General features: G+C 35.9%; 1 protein-coding gene across 2 annotated transcripts in view; it reads right to left on the reverse strand.

Moving 5' to 3' along the window:
• LOC126828869 (serine/threonine-protein kinase Nek4) overlaps positions 1-19,605 on the reverse strand; it is a 50,508-nt gene that overhangs the window by 19,437 nt on the left and 11,466 nt on the right. For both annotated transcript variants that reach the window (XM_050558947.2, XM_050558946.2), the window contains exon 3: positions 2,362-2,468. In XM_050558947.2, coding sequence (XP_050414904.1) covers positions 2,362-2,468 — 107 coding nt within the window. The remainder of the gene's footprint in view (positions 1-2,361; positions 2,469-19,605) is intronic.

The raw sequence follows: 19,605 nt of genomic DNA on the forward strand, positions 1-19,605 counted from the left end.
TTTGTGTTTAAATCTTACATTTTATCATACATGTATATTGTGTTTAAAGTTTACGTTTTATCATATTTTAAATCAGTATCATTCGAACCTAGGACTTCCCAGTTAGTGAGCCAGTGTCATTCTCCACAAGCAATTTGACTCCCTGTGTTTCATAGGACAAATTGTTATTCCACAGCTCCGGCACGGATCCAGGCAGTCTTAATTTCGATGGCCTGGGCCCAAAATAGTAGGAAATGGCATCTAAATCGTTCTGTTTTGAAAATTTTCTAAGGTAGTCCTTAAGGTAGGCGGGGGGGGGGGGGGGTTGGATGGCTGAATGGTTAGCGTGCGCGCGCTGTATCATAAAGTCTGTCATTGAGTCGACTGGCGTGGTTTCGAATCCCCGGTTGTACTTGGTAAAGAGTAGGGTCACCTGTCCAACCTCGTGGGTTTTCTCCGGATCTTCCAGTTTCCTCCCACTGCTAAAGACCCCTACGCGCAAGCGAATTATGTAAATAAAATTTTTAAAAAAACATATGTTCGTCCCGAAATGACCTAGTTTGTGTTGAGTGGACGTTAAACCCCATTTCTCTCTCTTTAAGGTAGGCGGAAAAAAAAGTTGACAGAAGATAATACAAGAAATTACTTAGGCTTCAATATGTATGGCAAATGAACAGCAAGTAACAACAAATACATTCTGAAAATGGGCCCTCCCTCAATTTAGTTATATGACAAACACGACTTCTAAAAATAGATTTTTTATATCTTGGGGTATTTCCCTGTGAATACATTGTTTTGAGAAGGATTTGAAGCAAATTTTTGATAGATTAATTAGTTTGAATATGTTTTTAGTCCAAATATATCATCAAATAGCCCAGATTGTACATGGGGAGGTATCTTTAAGTTAGTGAAGTTTGATCATTATATAAGTAGGTACAAAATTCATACTAATTACACCAAAGTAATTACACTATGATTGGGTGTGCCATTTAACTCAACAGCTAATTACATCTACTTGCACTGGATCAAAATACGTTCTGTAGACATTGAAATACAAATATCTACATGTTCTAACATTTACCATGTTTATCTATAGATGCCTTTAACCATAGTTGTTTACAATTTCTTGACATAGAACAGTTTTACATGGTACGCACATGTATGTCATTTTATTCAGACTGAATAATTTAAAGTACAACCAACTGGTTCGCTTGTACTGACACTTGATTTAAGAAATAAAATATGTCGAAAGTCCCATGGTACATGTAAGAGTGAGAGAATTCAGCTTTACTTAAAGGCCCTTTATAAAACTAACGAATCAAACCTTGACTAAAAGCCCATTAAGGTAAAAAAAAAAAAATTCTTGTTGTTGTTATTCTTGGAGGAGACCCTCTTCGAAAAATGCTCAGGGCTCCGCCAATAAATTATGATTGACATGAAACTTGGCATGCTTGTTCCTTGGACAACTGTGCATCGATATGATGCAACAATTCCAAGATGGCAGCAATGACAGCATGATCAGTTCTTTGTTGGTCCATATAGTACATTCTATCAGATAATATGTAACCTAATAACTCATGTTCAGATAGTTATTAACCTAATCGCCTGTGTTCAGATAGTACTTAACCTAATTGCCTGTGTTCAAATAGTAATTAACCTAATAGCTTGTGTTCAGATAGTTCTTAAACTAATCGCTCGTGTTCAGATAGTACTTAACCTAATAACTCATACTACATGTACTTAACCTAATAACTCATGTTCAGATACTACATGTACTTAACCTAATAACTCATGTTCAGATACTACATGTACTTAACCTAATCGCATGTGTTCAGATACTACATGTACTTAACCTAATCGCATGTGTTCAGATACTACATGTACTTAACCTAATCGCATGTGTTCAGATACTACATGTACTTAACCTAATCGCATGTGTTCAGATAGTACTTAACCTGATCGCCTGTGTTCAGATAGTACTTAACCTAATAACTCATGTTCAGATAGTACTTAACCTAATTGCATGTGTTCAGATAGTACTTGCATGTAATCTAATAATCGAGAGTTGATTATGGCCTGGATTAAGTTAATAAATGTCTAATTAATAATTTAGATAACATTTCAGGCCTAAAGAAAGACCTGCAATAGGCAGATTTAGCTCTTGCATAATGTATGTTTAACCTAATCGCTCGTGTTCATGGAATCATATTTTAAACCTTATCAGCATTCATTATTGTGCCACTTTAACAACCATGCAATTTAAGGTAATACGAACTCATGCAATACGTGGATAGTTGATAACCTTAAAGAACTCTTAAAAGATATCCAAGGTGTGGTCATGAATATGCCTAACAGACAAACACACACACACAACACACTTACCTTGATAAACCCAAATCACCTAACTTCACATCACCTTTTCTTGTTAGATAAATATTGGAAGGTTTTAAATCTCGATGAATGATTTTCATGTAATCTTTGTGCATCCACTGAAATATACAATAAGTATAATGTATATTCAACTATAATAATATTGATTTACGTGATTGACATAATATAATACATGTATGGTTATACTATTCAAATACAAGAAATACGTGTACCAGGAGCTTTCTGTGGCATGCAGACTGCAGAGGGAACAATGGGCCTCCGGACATCCAGTTTAGGGGGGCACCCACTCAAAGAGCAACATTAAATTAATTTTTTTGCAATTTGAAAATAATACTGTTAACTTTAGTGTACAAGCTGCCCTACATAATTTGAATAATATTTCTATGAGCATAAGGAATAAAATTACGACATTCAGGATCATGTTATATTTATGGATGAGATGAGCATTGTGGTTGCACTACAACTCAGGAGTTTCAGATTAATTAATTACTCAAAACTGCTGTAGAAACTAAACAGTTATAACCCCAACACTCATTATCACATCTAGACAGACCCTTTTAAACTATGTGACAGTTGAAACCCAATAGTTTTCTAGGATTTTCAACGAATTTGAACAGTTTTCCAACAATGGTTTGAAGCTAAATATTAAATACAGAAACTTCTGCTAAAACAACACAACTATGCCTGAGTTGTAGTGTTGAAACATTGTTCATATTAAATAAAGTTATTGTATTCCATAAAAGTTTTTATATATGTATAATCATTGAAATGAAATATACCATATGACCGAAGTATTGTGTTGATGCACAGAAAAACCAGATTCCATTGTATACAACCTACTAATTAATTAATATCTCATCTAAACCACAAGTTATCCATTATCTATAGCTCTTAAGCATGTAAAATATTTCACACCAATAATACATTAGAGATAGACTGTGATGAGTTAGATCAATATATAAGTCTACAATCCTATACTGCTAGACATAGCCTAGGGTATTTACTATATAATATATATATCATATAGTAACAGGTGAATACAGGTGAAATAAAGTATGACATATTCCTAATTCATAATTCAGAAAACTACATTACTTGCAGCAATGTACAGGCTCGGATGAAGCTGGCATATGGCCCCTGGATGAAAATGTCAACTGAATAAAATGCAGCAATAGACCTCAAGGCGACACTTCTCACACCCGTCTTCGTGTAGTATTGATGCAGCGTATTCCACAAAGTCCATGTTTTGTATACAGACTTATTAGATATGCTAATTCAGTCGTAGGATTAGATCCATGTTAGAGGGCATCGAAGTACTCAAAGCGACAGAAGAAGATATCTCTAATAAATATTAGCAGAAATTCTGGTTGCCATGTCAGATATGGTGTTGTCTAATATAAAAAAATTTGATTTGCTGTTGCATCTGTCTGATGAGAATAGGACTGGTCCTATCCATACAACAAGCTGCCCATGCTGTCTGGGAAAAATTTCATTCATAGCACACTGTATGGCTTATGTCCGTCCGTCTTCATTAGCCAAGACGGTGCAGAACAGTAGAACGTTAAACCCTATTTCATTTCATATTCATAAAATCAAAATTTGATTGACCAATATAACTGATGGAATTATATTTTATTGCGATGTTAGTTGGTCAAGATAGGGTTTGAAATTTCCTGTTCTTTTTTTATTTCCCTAAAAACATGGTTCAGAAGTGTTTGATAATTGGCACACAGATTTCGTCCTTGACACGCCTTCCATTATACAGATCTATCAATAACAGCAACTAAACAGTAAACCAAAAAACACACATCTCCATTTCAACAAGTTGGTATCCTTTTTTACATTAACTTGATGACTTCAGCTATTTTTTGTCTATCAAATTGTGTTATTTTTGACAGGTGTCTGTCTGACCTCGTATACATCACAAACTATAAAAACTGTATATTTACCTATAGACCTACATTATAATATATTACATCTTATTGAATAACAATGTCCTGCTTTGTTTGTTCAGTCAGTTTACAATCTTTTTTTATTTCCCTAAAAACATGGTTCAGAAGTGTTTGATAATTGGCACACAGATTTCGTCCTTGACACGCCTTCCATTATACAGATCTATCAATAACAGCAACTAAACAGTAAACCAAAAAACACACATCTCCATTTCAACAAGTTGGTATCCTTTTTTACATTAACTTGATGACTTCAGCTATTTTTTGTCTATCAAATTGTGTTATTTTTGACAGGTGTCTGTCTGACCTCGTATACATCACAAACTATAAAAACTGTATATTTACCTATAGACCTACATTATAATATATTACATCTTATTGAATAACAATGTCCTGCTTTGTTTGTTCAGTCAGTTTACAATCTTTTTGTCGAGTGAACTTTTTTTATTACATGTTATATTTTTTTTTTTGGCTATAGGCCATCACTCGCTTAACAAGAAGATATGCATGAATTTTTTTAAAACGGTACAGTTTGTTAAATTTTTATAAGAAATTATCATGACTCTTGAATGGCAATATTTATTAATAATTTGATAAATTAATAAATTAACACAAATCTCCCCCCCCCCCCCCCAAACCTCCACACACACTTTTTACCCCCAAACTGTGTCTTTTATTAAGTGGGTAACATGCTGTCTCGCTAGCCTGGAGGTCGGGTGTTGAATCACTGCATTGGCCGAGAAAAGTTCATCAAGATTTTCCAGCGTGATTCCCCCCTCCCCCCTTGTCAATGATGCAGGACGGAGGACCTTAAAGGACAGCTGTCTAGTTGTTGGACAAAAAACCGAAGTCCTGTGTACACATTGGCATGCACGTAAAAGATCCCTTGGAATTCGATATAAGAGTAGGCCGTAGTGCCGCTGTCCGGGCAAAATTGTCTTCATTAGTCCACTTCGGCGCAGAACAGTATTACGTTCAACCCCATTTCATTGCATTTCATTAACAAGTTATTTTAAGAAAACTGAATCCTGATGTGGACTGGGTTCAGGCCTGGTCTTCACTCATTCTAGTAATTCAGATGGGATGCAAAAAAATCAAAGCCCACCAGTGAACACATTGGCATACACATAAAAGATAGGAGAAGGGTAATATAGTCTTCAATCCTTTTCTGAGAATATTGTTTATAAAAAAAAAGAAAAAGAACCCTTTACAGTTTGAAATCAAAGTAGAGAGCCAAGAAAAAGTTACTGCCCAGACAAAATTCTCAGTTTTATAAACACTGATCATATATTACTAAGATCAATATATAAGTATCTTTTAACACAAGACCAACCAATTAAACATTATGCACAGATTTTTGTATAAATCCTGTCACACTATTCATAATAACTTGTAACAATGTAGATGTATGTTAATATGAATATTATGTTAATATTATATTTTTATCACGACTCGACATTAATGTTCAAACATGAATATTATAATTTTAATATGTGTATCATCATAGTGTATACTTGAACCATATACATTGTAATGTTTAAACATGAATATTATGATTTATATGTATCATCATAGTGTATACTTGAACCATATACATTATAATATGGCAGACTATTATATTAACATTTGATCATCGTCAGGTCCTTCTCACATGGGTGTGGGGGTGGCTGAATGGTTAGCGTGTGCGCGTTGTATCATATTACACCTGTCATTGAGTCAAATGGCATGGTTTCGATTCCTGGATGTACGTGACAATTACGCAAGCTAATTTTTAAAATAAAATTGAACCATATGTAAGCCCCAAAATGACCTAGTTTGTGTTGAGTAGATGTTAATCCCCATTTTTTCTCTCTCTCCAAAAGTCGGAATTAAATAGAATTAGTTAATCAAAGAAGCCAATTTATGTCGCTTATGTCACCACTAAATGGCAAACACGATAAATATTAAATGACAGATTTCGAGTCAATTTATCATAAATACGATAAGAAATCAATCAATGGGGTCTGAAAATACCAATAATTTATCAAATATCAGTGGATTATTGAAACCTTTATCATATCGTTATTTACTTTATATAAACTTTACACCGCCCATCAATAGCTGTCATACTTCATTGTGGAAAGATTTTCATATTGTTTACATGGGTGGTCATTTAGTCCTACACACAAACCAGTTTTTGGTAAATTTCAAGCTGATAAGGACTATCTTGTGTTTATAGTTAACTGAGAGAGAGAGAGAAAGAGAGAGAGGGAGAGAGAGAGAGAGAGAGGGAGATGGGGTTTAACATCCACTCGACACAAACTATGTCATTTTAGGACTAACATATGGTTCAATTTTATTTCAATAATTCACTTGTATGTAGGGGGTCTTTAGCAGTGGGAGGAAACCAGATGAATGTCCAGAATATTTCAAGAACCCAGTCCTCTTGAGAGTTTGAAAGACTTTGACCTTGATGTGTGAAGCAAAATCCAATTGGGAAATTGAAAATTCAACTTAAATTAAGCATGATTACCATTAGCCCACTACGATTAGGAAAATTGAAAATTCAACTAATATTTAAGTCTGATTACTATTAACCCAGTACTATCTTCTAAAGCTTTCAATATTCCCATGTATTATAGTTATATATATACAGTAAAGCGTTACTCAGTACAAACATATTATTGAAGTATTACCATTTGAAGGTCAATGTAATTCTATTATATACTATTCAAAAAAAGTAGGGGATATTTGATTTTGGGGGCATAATACTAAAATATGCAAATGACTACGAAAAAAGTCACTATAGAACCTAACAGAAGAAACATTTCCAGTTACATGTGACGCCCAAACGCACCAATAGCTACCGCATGGAATGCAGGTGATGCTTGGGATCATCATGGGGGTCCAACCCAAGATTTGCACGACTCTGACTTTGAATGTTACAGTCATTGTGGCATTGAATTCCAGGGTGGAAACATCAGTTTAATTGTTTTAGTGACCAGAAAACAAATTTTGATATGCGTCGGCTTACCCAAAATGAAAGGTTACGTGCCCTTGGCATGCTACAGATCGGCACAACACAGGCGCTTGTGGCGCGGACGATGAATGTTTCTCAGTCTGTCATAAGCAGGCTATGGTCCAGATACCGTGATACACAATCTGTACAGGACAGAGCACGCTCAGGTCGACCAAGGGCGACAACTCAAGCCCAGGATCGATTTATCCGTACCTTGGCCTTGAGAAATCGTGTCATCACAGCAAATCAGATCAGCGCTCGTCTTCAAACAGACACTGGTGTGAGAGTGAGTGGCCAGACGATTCGGAATCGACTGCATAGGGGTCACCTTTGCGCCCGACGTCCTCGCGTGATCCCTTGTTTGAGAGATCATCACATTCAGACAAGACGTCGTTGGTGTAGGGATCGTCAACACTGGGATAATCAATCAACACTGGGATAATCAACGCTGGAGCAATGTGATGTTTTCAGATGAGTCAAGGTTCACTGTTGATTTTTAGGACAGACGTAGGAGGGTGTGGCGTCGTCGAAACGAGCGCTTCCAAGACGTTAACGTCATCAGACATGATCGATTTGGGGGTGGTTCTGTTATGGTGTGGGGAGGCATCACTGTTGCTGGAAGAACGGCTTTACATGTTGTTGCAGGGCGTGTTACAGGCCAGTACTACCGGGACAACATCTTGGCAGTCCATGTTGTGCCGTTCGCACGACGTCATGGCCGCCGTTTCATCTTCCAGGATGACAACGCAAGATGTCACAGGGCCAGGATCGTTACAGGTTACCTCCAACAACAGAACATCACCACATTACCTTGGCCAGCACTGAGTCCCGACCTCTCCCCCATCGAGCATGTCTGGGACATGCTTGGACAGAGGTTACGTCAACGTCAACAACGTCCTGCCAATGTCCAAGAACTTGCTGCTGCGTTGCAACAGGAATGGGACAATCTGGACCAAAATGACCTTAGACGTCTCATTAGGAGTATGCCACGTCGGATCAATGCTTGTTTGGCAAACAGAGGAGGATTTACCCGTTACTGACTTGGTTGTGATGCTGTGGTAACTTTGCTGTTTGACCCCGGGTATCATTTTACCCTTATAATGGTCAGTCTGTGCCTTACTTAGTCTAACGATCATTTGGAATAAATCGATGAATGTGAACTTCATTTCATTTTGTCATTTGTTTCTTCGTCAGTTTCATTAGGTGACTTTAATAACACTTAAAAATCAAATATCCCCTACTTTTTTTGAATAGTATATATATTCAATGATTCTATTAACATATTTACTACATCAGATGATTCTAATCAACAAGTTTTAAAGCCCATTTTTGTATAATGACTTCTTTATATTCTTGACACATCCCTAAAAGGACCACAAAACATTATATAATGAGTTCTTTATATTCTCGACACATCCCTGAAAGGACCAGAAAACATGTCCTTAACCTTGTTCAAGAGATTTTACTTTAGGATTTTTTTATATATTATAATACGAGCCACCTATGGTCGGTCATACTGTGTAAACATTTCAATAGTTTATTTCTTCATAAAATCTTCTTAAGATGTACTTGTATATTCTTATGACTGATCTTCCATTCGTTTACTTCATATTTCTTTATTAACAACCAAGTAAGGATTTGATCCAAAAAATGAAAAAAGCTCAATTGTACTCAAAATACCAATGGCTGATAATCTCCATGGTTAGATTCAATCGAATTTAAACATAGATTATGCAAGAGCTAAATCTGCCTATTGCAGGTCTTTCTTTAGGACTGAAATGTTAGCTAAATTATTAATTAGACATTAATTAACATATCCAGACCATAATCAACTCTCGATGTCAACGCTAGCCTGCGATGTTTACTGGATTAGGATACTATTTGCTGCTCCACTTTCATTCTTAATTTAATCATGAAATGGATAATCGAGACTATGTTTTTTATTGTACCGACTTTAGTAACGATGATCGAGGCTAGGCTGAAAATTCAATCGCTAAAATCTAGGTTCAGAGTGAATCAATTAGACTGAAATTTTCAGCAAATTCCCTTAACATTATCTAGTTTTTAACTATTATAGTGAGAACTGCCAGCTCTTTATATAATCTCCCATAATGTATCTTTAATTTGAGGCCCATCAAAATATTTCATACAATAACTATATCTGACACTGGCTTGTTTGTATTGTCCGCTGGGGCTGCCAAATGTTGCAAAAATTTCCATTCATTGTGTTTTTGTAAATACTGAACAGACATCCATTTAAAGATTTAACTTTTGAAAAGATTCAAAATTCCTCAAATACCAATCAGGAGCTTCAACAGACACATTAATCTCAATGATTTAGTTATGATTAAATATATTATATTTCATATCTTATATTACCATATCAAAGTAACAATATCATGTAAAATTATATACATGTAGTTGATAAATATTCATATGGCTTACATTAGTTATAATGTGATCAAGCTGATAGATGGGGTAATTGACCTTCAAGTTAAATGTTGTGAAAATCCCTATTCGGTCCTACTAACAAGTCGGAAAACTTATTCAGGTTGCATGTCTGAAAGATCTCACTGTTGTCAACGAACCCTTTCTATTGTAGCTTATATTATAGCACAGTATCAATATATGGTTCAGACAAAATTGAAATTCTTGTCAACCAAAGTGGGCTGTGGGGGGATGGGGGGGGGGGGGTGGTATCAAATATCTTGGTAAACTCGTTGTTTACAGTAATTATGAATCTGATAGCCCGTTCAGACGTTTAAGTTGAACTGGTTTTAAACCCAGGGGATCGTTAAACGCAAATGTGGGGCATATAAACCAGTTTAAAAACCCCAGCTTGCGACCTGTCTTCAAGAAGGCTTTTTATTTTAAACTGGTTCATCTTAGCAGTCTGAACAGGTTGGCTTAAAAACCCCGGCTCCAGCTTGGTTTGAGCATGCGCAGTACCCAGTAAGTTACATTCCTGTGAAAATATAGCGGGGTCAAACAGTGCCAATGTTATCGAAAGTGTGCGAGAACCTAATAAAGAATATGAAGCTACCCATGCATAGTTAACTCTAACCTCCGACCGAAGAGGTCAGAATAGTTAAACTGGTTTGGCTTATAGTACGTGTGAACGCAACACGATGCTGTCTTAAAAATCCCAGCAATTATGAACTGGTTTAAAAACAAACAATTAAACAGGCATCATGTAGCTCCTTTCCAAGGGAAACCATACTGGAGGTACTTTCTAGGCCATGATCGAACCTGGGAGTAGCGCCTTACTCCCTGAGCCACCATGACTCTCCCTTGCATAACCATAAACCCTTAATCAGAGAAGAAGCATTTGGCTTTCGTAACAAAGGGCTCTGTGGCCTTTGGTAACAATCACGGTAAACCCAATGTCACTCATTGTGCAACTGTGTATTAATGTTAACATAATCGCTGACTGGTACAACAAAAACAACAAGAGATACATGTATTACTTAATAAACTATTATAATGTGTTAAAGCTTTCCGTAGAAATTTTATTATTATAAATTATTAGCTAATAAAACACAATATGTCATATTGATTTATTGATCCTAGCAATACAGCCGTTCGTTTGGCATGCACGATTGAATCTGATGACATCATAAACCGAACATCAATACTGTAAAAACAGGATCAGGAAACTTTTACATATTTATTGATGAATTGATCTTTTGTTTTTTTTTTATCCTATTGATCGTCATTGGCATTTTTATATCAAATTTTTACCGACTTATCCATGTGGAAATGTACTCAAATTTGTTAATTAACATTTAATTAACCCTTTAACCGTCGGATTGTTTTGGGGTTTCGACTAGAAAAAAACATATAGTTAAGAATATATCCTGTAATTCTTTAAATTTAAGAATAAATCAAACAAATGTATATATTTTTGGAAAGATCTTGAATTCCTCTATTCAATGGTATAAAATATTTAACATTTTTTGTCGTTTTTACTTATAGGGGTAAAAAAATCAATACCAAATAGTATGTGCAGGAGGACCGCACTACACACAAAGCAAAATCTACAAGTCAAATCTTTGGAAAAGACAGACTGCATACTGCATTGCTAGAAATAAACAACAAATAACATATCAAAGGTATATATTCTCCAGCCATGGCATCGACAGGCTTAAAACGAGGTCCTGATATGGGTTATAGACTGAACGACTATAGACGGTCATTATGACCTAATAAATCAAAAAGCCCAATTTACATAAATTTCAACCAAATGTATGGTTTGTTTTTTTGGGTTTTTTTTATTTTATAAGCAACATTAATCTGGTCTGCCCTCTGTTTGCCCCCCAAAAAATTTTAGAAAATAAAAAAAAGTATTTGTGATACGTTTCGGTAATCAATACCTTCTACGGTGAAGAAGTCATAAACTGAGCAAAGATGACGGATGTTTAAGACTATAGTGCTTGTAAGAAAGGCTTATGACAATGTCAAAAATACTATACACCTTGGACGGAGGCCTAATAGGTATTAAGACCGTAATACAGGATTCCTATTAAAAAGAGCAATATATAACACTAAGTAAACATGTAAATAACATCTGTAACCATGGTGATTATTAATGGAGTTTTAATCAATCTGGGGCCTGTTTCACGAAATTTTAACTAAGATAAAATCCAAATTTTAGTAAGTTGATTGGATAATATTAGATTAATTTTAGTGCTTAACCAAACAAAATTGAAGTATCTACTAAAATTTGGATTTTATCTTTAGTTAAGATTTCGAGAAACCGGGCCCTGGTTATAAAATGAGGTGTCATTTTGTGTGCATGTTATTATGATATATTAGAGTTATTCACCCCTGTGGGTAAACACATGTAGACAACATTAGAGTTATTCACCCCTGTAGGTATATATACATGTAGACAATGTTTATTTTATTATTTTATATTATTATAAATGACACTTGTTATATTATCAACATGTAGAAAACTACTTATATATATATAAATCTCTTTAAACTTACATGTACATTCTTCTCCTATTCTCATTATACAAATATTGAAATATCGCTTACATTGTGTTTGACCCTCCATTTTAAAAATGAAATGAAATGAAATGAAATGGGGTTTAATGTGCTATGAGGAAGTTGCCTGTCCAGCCTTGTCGGTTTTCACCGGGTTCTCTGCTTTCCTCCTACAGCTACAGACCCATATGAGTAAGCAAATTATTGAAATAAAATTGAATATACAAATATTGAAATATCAGTTACATTGTGTTGTTTGCCCATCCATTTTAGAAATGAAATGAAATGGGGTTTAATGTCCTAAGAGGAGGTTGCCTGTCCAGCCTTGTGGGTTTTCACCGGGTTCTCTGCTTTCCTCACACAGCTACAAACCCATATGTGTAAGCGAATTATTGAAATAAAATTGAATATTGAAATATCGGTTACATTGTGTTGCTTGCCCCTCTATTTTAGAAATGAAATGATGTTTAACGTCCTATGAGGAGATTGCCTGTCCAGCCTTGTGGGTTTTCACTGAGTTCTCCGGTTTCCTTCCACAGCTACAGATCCATATGCGCAAGCGAATTAATGAAATAAAAATGAACCATATGTTAGTCCCAAAAGGACCTAGTTTTTGTCAGGTAGAAGTTAAATACCATCTCTCTCTATTTCACACATGCTAAACATAAATATATCCCCCAGTCAATCAATAATAGATCTATATCATACCTACATGTATATACTGTATACTATATATACTGGTCAATATTACATACTGCACAGTCAATGATATGCAAATGAGTGGGCAATAACACAAACAAAGTTAGATGTTTAGTTTGAAGTCTAAAGAAGATTTTAAGCCCTGCGCGCGGCCAAAAAGTCAATACATGTTTTGTATATGGGAAAGTGGAAGTAAATATAGTCCCCTACATCCTGATGGACGAGAGAGAGAGATGGGGTTTAACATCCACTCGACACAAACTAAGTCATTCCGGGACTAACATGGTTCAATTGCATTTCAATAATTCGCTTGCGTGTAGGGGTCTTTAGCAGTGGGAGGAAACCGGAAGACCCTTAGAAAACCCACGAGGTTGGAGAGGCAACCCTACTCCCTGTCACGTACAACCGGGAAATCGAAACCATGCCAGTTGACTCAATGACAGACCTTATGATACACCACGCACATGCTAACCATTCGGCCATCAAATCAAAAACCACACCAGTTGAATCAATGACAGATATTATGATACAGCGAGCACATTCTAACCATTCGGCCATCCAACCCCCCAATAACACAACAGTTATAGTATACAGTCAATCAATAATAGATCTAAATTATATCTACATACAGTATACCATAACTGTTGGGGAGGTTCCATATTTCTAATAATGGGTGTTTTGTTATCAAATAAATACTATCCATTATATATGTAGAGACGGACAAGTGCTTTTTATTCATTAATAGACACACATTGTACTATCCATGTGATTGTAATAATAGATAGGGCAGTAGACTCAACAAACAAAATGGCTACATGGAAAGCAAACAACAATACAGATATGAACGAAAGATATAAAAATAGCTATTGTTGGTTCGGATAATGTGATTGACATTCCTCACAGGCACGTCTCCTGCATTTATAGAAATAGAGTCGAACAAATAAACAAACGTGGCCTTACTCCACTCTAATCACAGAGAGAGAGACAGAAATGGGGTTTAACGGCCACTCAACACAAACTAGGTCATTTCAGGACTAACATATGGTTTAATTTTATTTCAATAATTCGCTTGCGCGTAGGGGTCTTTTAGCAGAGGGAGGAAACTTGAGGACACAGAGAAAACCCACGAGGTTGGACAGGCGACCTTACTCCTTGTCACATACAACCCGGGAATCGAAACCACACCAGTTATGATACAACATGCACGCGCTAACCATCTGGCCATCCCCCCACCCCCGCCCTAATCATATAGATGTTGGAACCTATATGAGCAGAAAGCTTTATATAAATGTTCTCAGGTAATCCCCTAGACCTCACTACAAACATGATGTTCTTTCAACCTTGGACCCGCTGCTGACTAAAAAAAACTACAGTTTCTCCAAGAAAATATTCCTTTGATACACCGATTTGATTAATGGCACCAAACTTGACATTGTTTCCACCTTGGACCCGCCGCTGACTAGAAAGAACTACAGTTTCTCCAAGAAAATATTTATTTGATACACTGATTTGATTAATGGCCATAATGACACTGTCCACTATTGATCAAGCCATCAGACTTAGACTGACTGACCTTCATTATCGTCATAGTGATAATACAAATACACTTAACCTGATACTTTTTATTACATATAAAATGCCAAGATTCTGAAGACAAAATATCAGTCTCTAACTTTTAGAGGGGTTGGATGGCCGAATGGTTAGGACGCGCGCGCTGTATCATACGGTCTGTCATTGAGTCAACTGGCAGGGTTTCGATTTCCTGGTTGTACGTGACAAGGAGTAGGGTCGTCTGTCCAACCTCGTGGGTTTTCTCCGGGTTTTCCGGTTTCCTCCCACTGCTAAAGACCCCTACGCGCAAGTGAATGATTGAAATAAATTAAACCATGTGTTAGTCCCGAAATGACCTAGTAGTTTTTGTCGAGTGGACGTTAAACCCCATTTCTCTCTCTCTCTCTAACTTTTATTTACTCGCAAAATGTTGTAACTAAAATCAGGTCATTTTAAAGATGAAGATAGCTTGCCAGGCAACGATACATACATCACAAGCAGCAGATTCATAATTGCCACATATTCATTTTTTGTAAATACTTGGAGTTGAATGGAAAGTTTACAAAAAACTAAAAACTAATCAGGGGCAACCACCCACGAAGTACATTAATTACCACAAATAATACAAACTTGAAAGTTTTCTATAACTTCTAGAGCAATTACAAAATTTACCCAACTCATAAAGGGGCATAATTCGGACAATAATTATTGGATATAATTTTGAAAATCAACAGGCTTCCTTATCTCATTAATATAAATTCAAGTTGAAGTAAACTGGATGATAACTGTGACCTACAGAAGACAATAGACAGACTAATACAAGGACAGTAGTATCAACAGTACACGACCCCATTTCAATCTAGGCGTATTAAAATTATCATTTCACATCTCAATTTTACGGATCAAGTCAACTGACCTGATTGAATATACAGATACCAATAAATATTGATTATAATGGTTAACGTCTACCCATAGATGAGTTGGAGATAAACTATAAATAGACTGTCTGATTATAATGGTCAATGTCTACCCATAGATGAGTTGGTGATAAACTATAAATAAACTGTCTGATTAAATCCATTTACCATCTCTTAAAGATACATTATAGGAGATAAGATACCGAGATGGCAGTTCTCGCTATAATAGTTAAAAACTAAATAGTGTAAAGGTAATTTGCTGAAAATTTCAGTCAAATTGATCCACTATGAGCCGAGAAAGAAGCGGGTGAAATTGAATAATGCATATCTAATTCCATAACTAACAGAAGTATGTACAGATGTCTGGGAATACTATGACTTATAACAAGTACTGTGGACCACTGACCATATTGTTGGATGAAATTCAAAAATCTAATTCACCAAATCGATGCAGAATTGTTCAAAGAAGAAGCATGTCAATTTTCATGTTGATCGACTTTAATTAACGGAGCCTTAGGCTTTTTCGAAGAGCGTCATCCTAAGAAGAACAACAAGAAGTTCCTGGTCCAAAAATTTACAATGTCCCCCCAACCCCTGCCGTTAATTCCAAAATAAATAGATGGCATTTATTAATTACTTGCAGATTCTTTACTAGAGAAACCTCATCCAAACGTTGCCAGAAATAAACTTCTAAAGTAAATTGTATTCCAGATAATTGTGTCATGCGTTAATTGTGTCATGCGTTGTTGCATATTTAGCATACACCTGATGAACACCTACATATACACTTAGTTTGAACATTCTAACTCAATTAGATGAACAGCGTGATGAACAGACAGACGGACCAATTTCAATAATCTGTTTTTTTCGAAAGGCAGGGGGACAATAAATACAACCACTAGATTGTTGACAAGAATAATTGTGGACGCCCAACATGGGTTATGAGTTACAACAATATTCAGTACATGTACAACCATACTGATTGTCAGTCATGCAGGACGGAGGGCCTGACAAGGCAACTGTCTAGTTGTTCGGATGGGACGAAAGACAGAGGTCCCGTGTACACATTGGCGTGCACGTAAAAGATTCCTTGACAGTTGGAATTCGATATAAGAGTAGGCCATAGTGCCGCTGTCCGGACAAAATTTCCCTCATAGCACACTGTATGGCCCGTCTTCATTAGCCCAGTTCGGAGCAGAACAGTAGGACGTTAAACCCCATTTCATTTCATTTCATTTCAACCATACTGAATTGGATGGCATACATGTATAATATGCCATGATAGGCTTGTTTGTTTTTTATGACTTTATCAGGGAGTGGCTTTCAAAATAAATTTATATGAAATGTATAGCCTACTTAAATAATAATAAAATTGTAATTTAAACATGCATTATTCACGAACTTAAATACATGTAAATGAAATCTCCTTTTTACATGAACAATATATCAGGATGTCTATACTATAAACAATATAAAATGACACTTAATATATCATGGTATTGCTAATTAACCGTTTAAGTTATTTTCCCACTATAATTACCATATTACATGCATACAATAAATTGATAGTTATATATCATGCATGACTCAAATTGTAATGGATATTATTTATAATCATATGTACACCTCTGTCAGATGAGTTTTCCCATGGTGACTTCAGTTTATTTAATTCTTCAAACTGATTCAAGGTCAATGAATCATTGTTCGTACAGAAAACGGTGATTTGCAGATAAGACAGGCATATTTATGATTTGACCATGTCTGGCTACACAACATCAGACAAAAACGATGACATGTTGGCTTGAACTAATATTTGTTATTCCTTGCAATGTCTGTGTAGTTTGTCTTGTCCGCAGGTTTGTCTAATTGGTTCTGTTTTGTGTGTAGTGTGGTCCTCCTGCACTTACATGTGCCATTAGAAATCTCTGCAAATTTTATCATAAGCATAGGATTCTTCTCAATTTGAATTATGAGCTCTTCTGTTTTGTCTCTGGACAGGTCGAAGCCGTCTCAACGAGTGACCTGGCACAGACATAATGACCTGGCCCCGATTGGCTAATAAAAGTCTTGCCACCAAAAATTTGTTATAGTGGTTTTCAATGCGAACAAAAATTTCCTCGCGCTCACGTTTGCCATTGATTTCATTCAAATACCAGTTGATCAAATGCGATTACCGTATGCTTGTTTGTTTTCACGACCGCGCTCAGCATAAACAGTCCTTAGTAGATATATTGAGCATGAATGGATAAATTTATTTCAGACAAACAAATTACCTTTTTTTTCTAAAGTTAAAACTGACAGTGTTTTCATTAAAACTTTAGAGAAACATGTATAAATATACATTAAATATAAACAATTTGGCTTGTTGTGACTTGTAAGTAGTGTCTTGGGGGGCCACATGTACATATAAGTCAAGGGTCAGGCTGGTTTTAATGGTAGCTCTGGCCTTTGTAGCCTTAAAGCTCCCCCCAGTGGTGAAGGGAATGCATTCCTTGCCAGATGAGTTTGTGTGGAATTCCCATTAGAACTATCCTGGGGGCTTACATATAGTGTTAAAGAACAAATCATCTGAAAGGTGGGCGGTGAAAGAGAGAGAGAAAAATGGGGTTTAACGTCCACTCGACACAAACTAGGCCATATCAGGACCAATACATGGTTCAATCTTACTTCAATAATTCGCTTGCGTGTAGGGGGTCTTTAGCAGTGGGAGGAAACCGGAGAACCCAGAGAAAACCCACGAGGTTGGACAGGCGACCCTACTCCTTGTCACGTACAACCGGGAAATTGAAACCACGCCAGTTGACACAATAACAGACCTTATGATACAGCGCGCACAAATTAACCATTCGGTCATCCAAAGTCAGACAAACTTTTATATGAATATTAAAATAAGCAACAAAAACCCATCAGAATTATCTCAACATTGTAAACGACAATCTCATAGCTACAACTAGATATGTCAATACAGGCATTTGTCTGTTACTAATGCCTAATACTTTTGTCTTTCTACTGCTCTTTAGCAGTGGGAATAAAACCGGAGGACCCGCTAAAAACCCAAGAGGTTGGACGGGGAAACCAGAGGACCTGGAGAAAACCCATGAGGTTGGGCAGGCGATCCCACACCTTGTCATGTACAAACAGGGAATAAAAACCATGGCACCTGACTCAATGACAGACCTTATGATATAAAGCACATGCATTAAACTACTTGGCCACCCAAACCCCCAGTTATTAAAGAGGGGGCTCATGTTTAAGGGGCTTTCTGTATATATATATATATATCCCCACCCTTTTTACAGACCTGTAATATATTCCACATCATAAAATATGTTTGCACATCATAAACTGCTAATTTGAAAGTTCATTTCTTTTGTGCCTCTGGCACATCAAGATTTGTAACAGAGATGTCACGATTATTGTTGTAGATAAAATGATTGAGATCCAGTTTGTAGTTTGCGGTTTATAAGTTAATTTCATATTTTTAAGTTATATTTTTAAAATGTCTTAAAATAAAGCCTTAAAAAAGATGGTATCTATAAACAGTCCTACCTTTTTAATGAATAATCCTATTAATCCTATAATTCACTATTGCCTTTTGAGAAATTGGCAAAAATATCATTTTCAACTTCAAATTCAAACGTTTGAAGATAGCTATTCCATGGGGGGAATAGAAAAACCAGGAAGGTAATTGTGTTATTATTTCCGGGGTGAATGATTTTTAAGTGTGAGAATGATACCTATGATTGTATAATAGTGAGTTGACAACCTATTGAGCAAAAGACATAGAAATAATTATGTTTTGACTTTCTTAGAAAATATGAAATTCTCGCTTTAAACAAATCAATATCTAATTTATTTGTTGCTTACTCGGCAACGATTCGAATAAATACTACATGTAATTCTATTATTTAATTTTTCCGCTACTTATTCTTCTTTAAAGTGTACTTAATTAAAGATACATTAGTTAAGAGTTTAATTAAAGTAGCTAAGTCCGTAACTCAATATCATCCAAAATCTTCGACATTGAAAACACGATTTTTTTTGCAATTGAAATCAGCATTGGTGTTGTGATCTTACCTGGAAAAGATGGGCTTCTGATATCCAATATTTAAGACAAAATAAACAT

This window comes from Patella vulgata, chromosome 7 (assembly GCF_932274485.2).
Source record: "Patella vulgata chromosome 7, xgPatVulg1.2, whole genome shotgun sequence".
Lineage (NCBI taxonomy): Eukaryota > Metazoa > Mollusca > Gastropoda > Patellidae > Patella > Patella vulgata.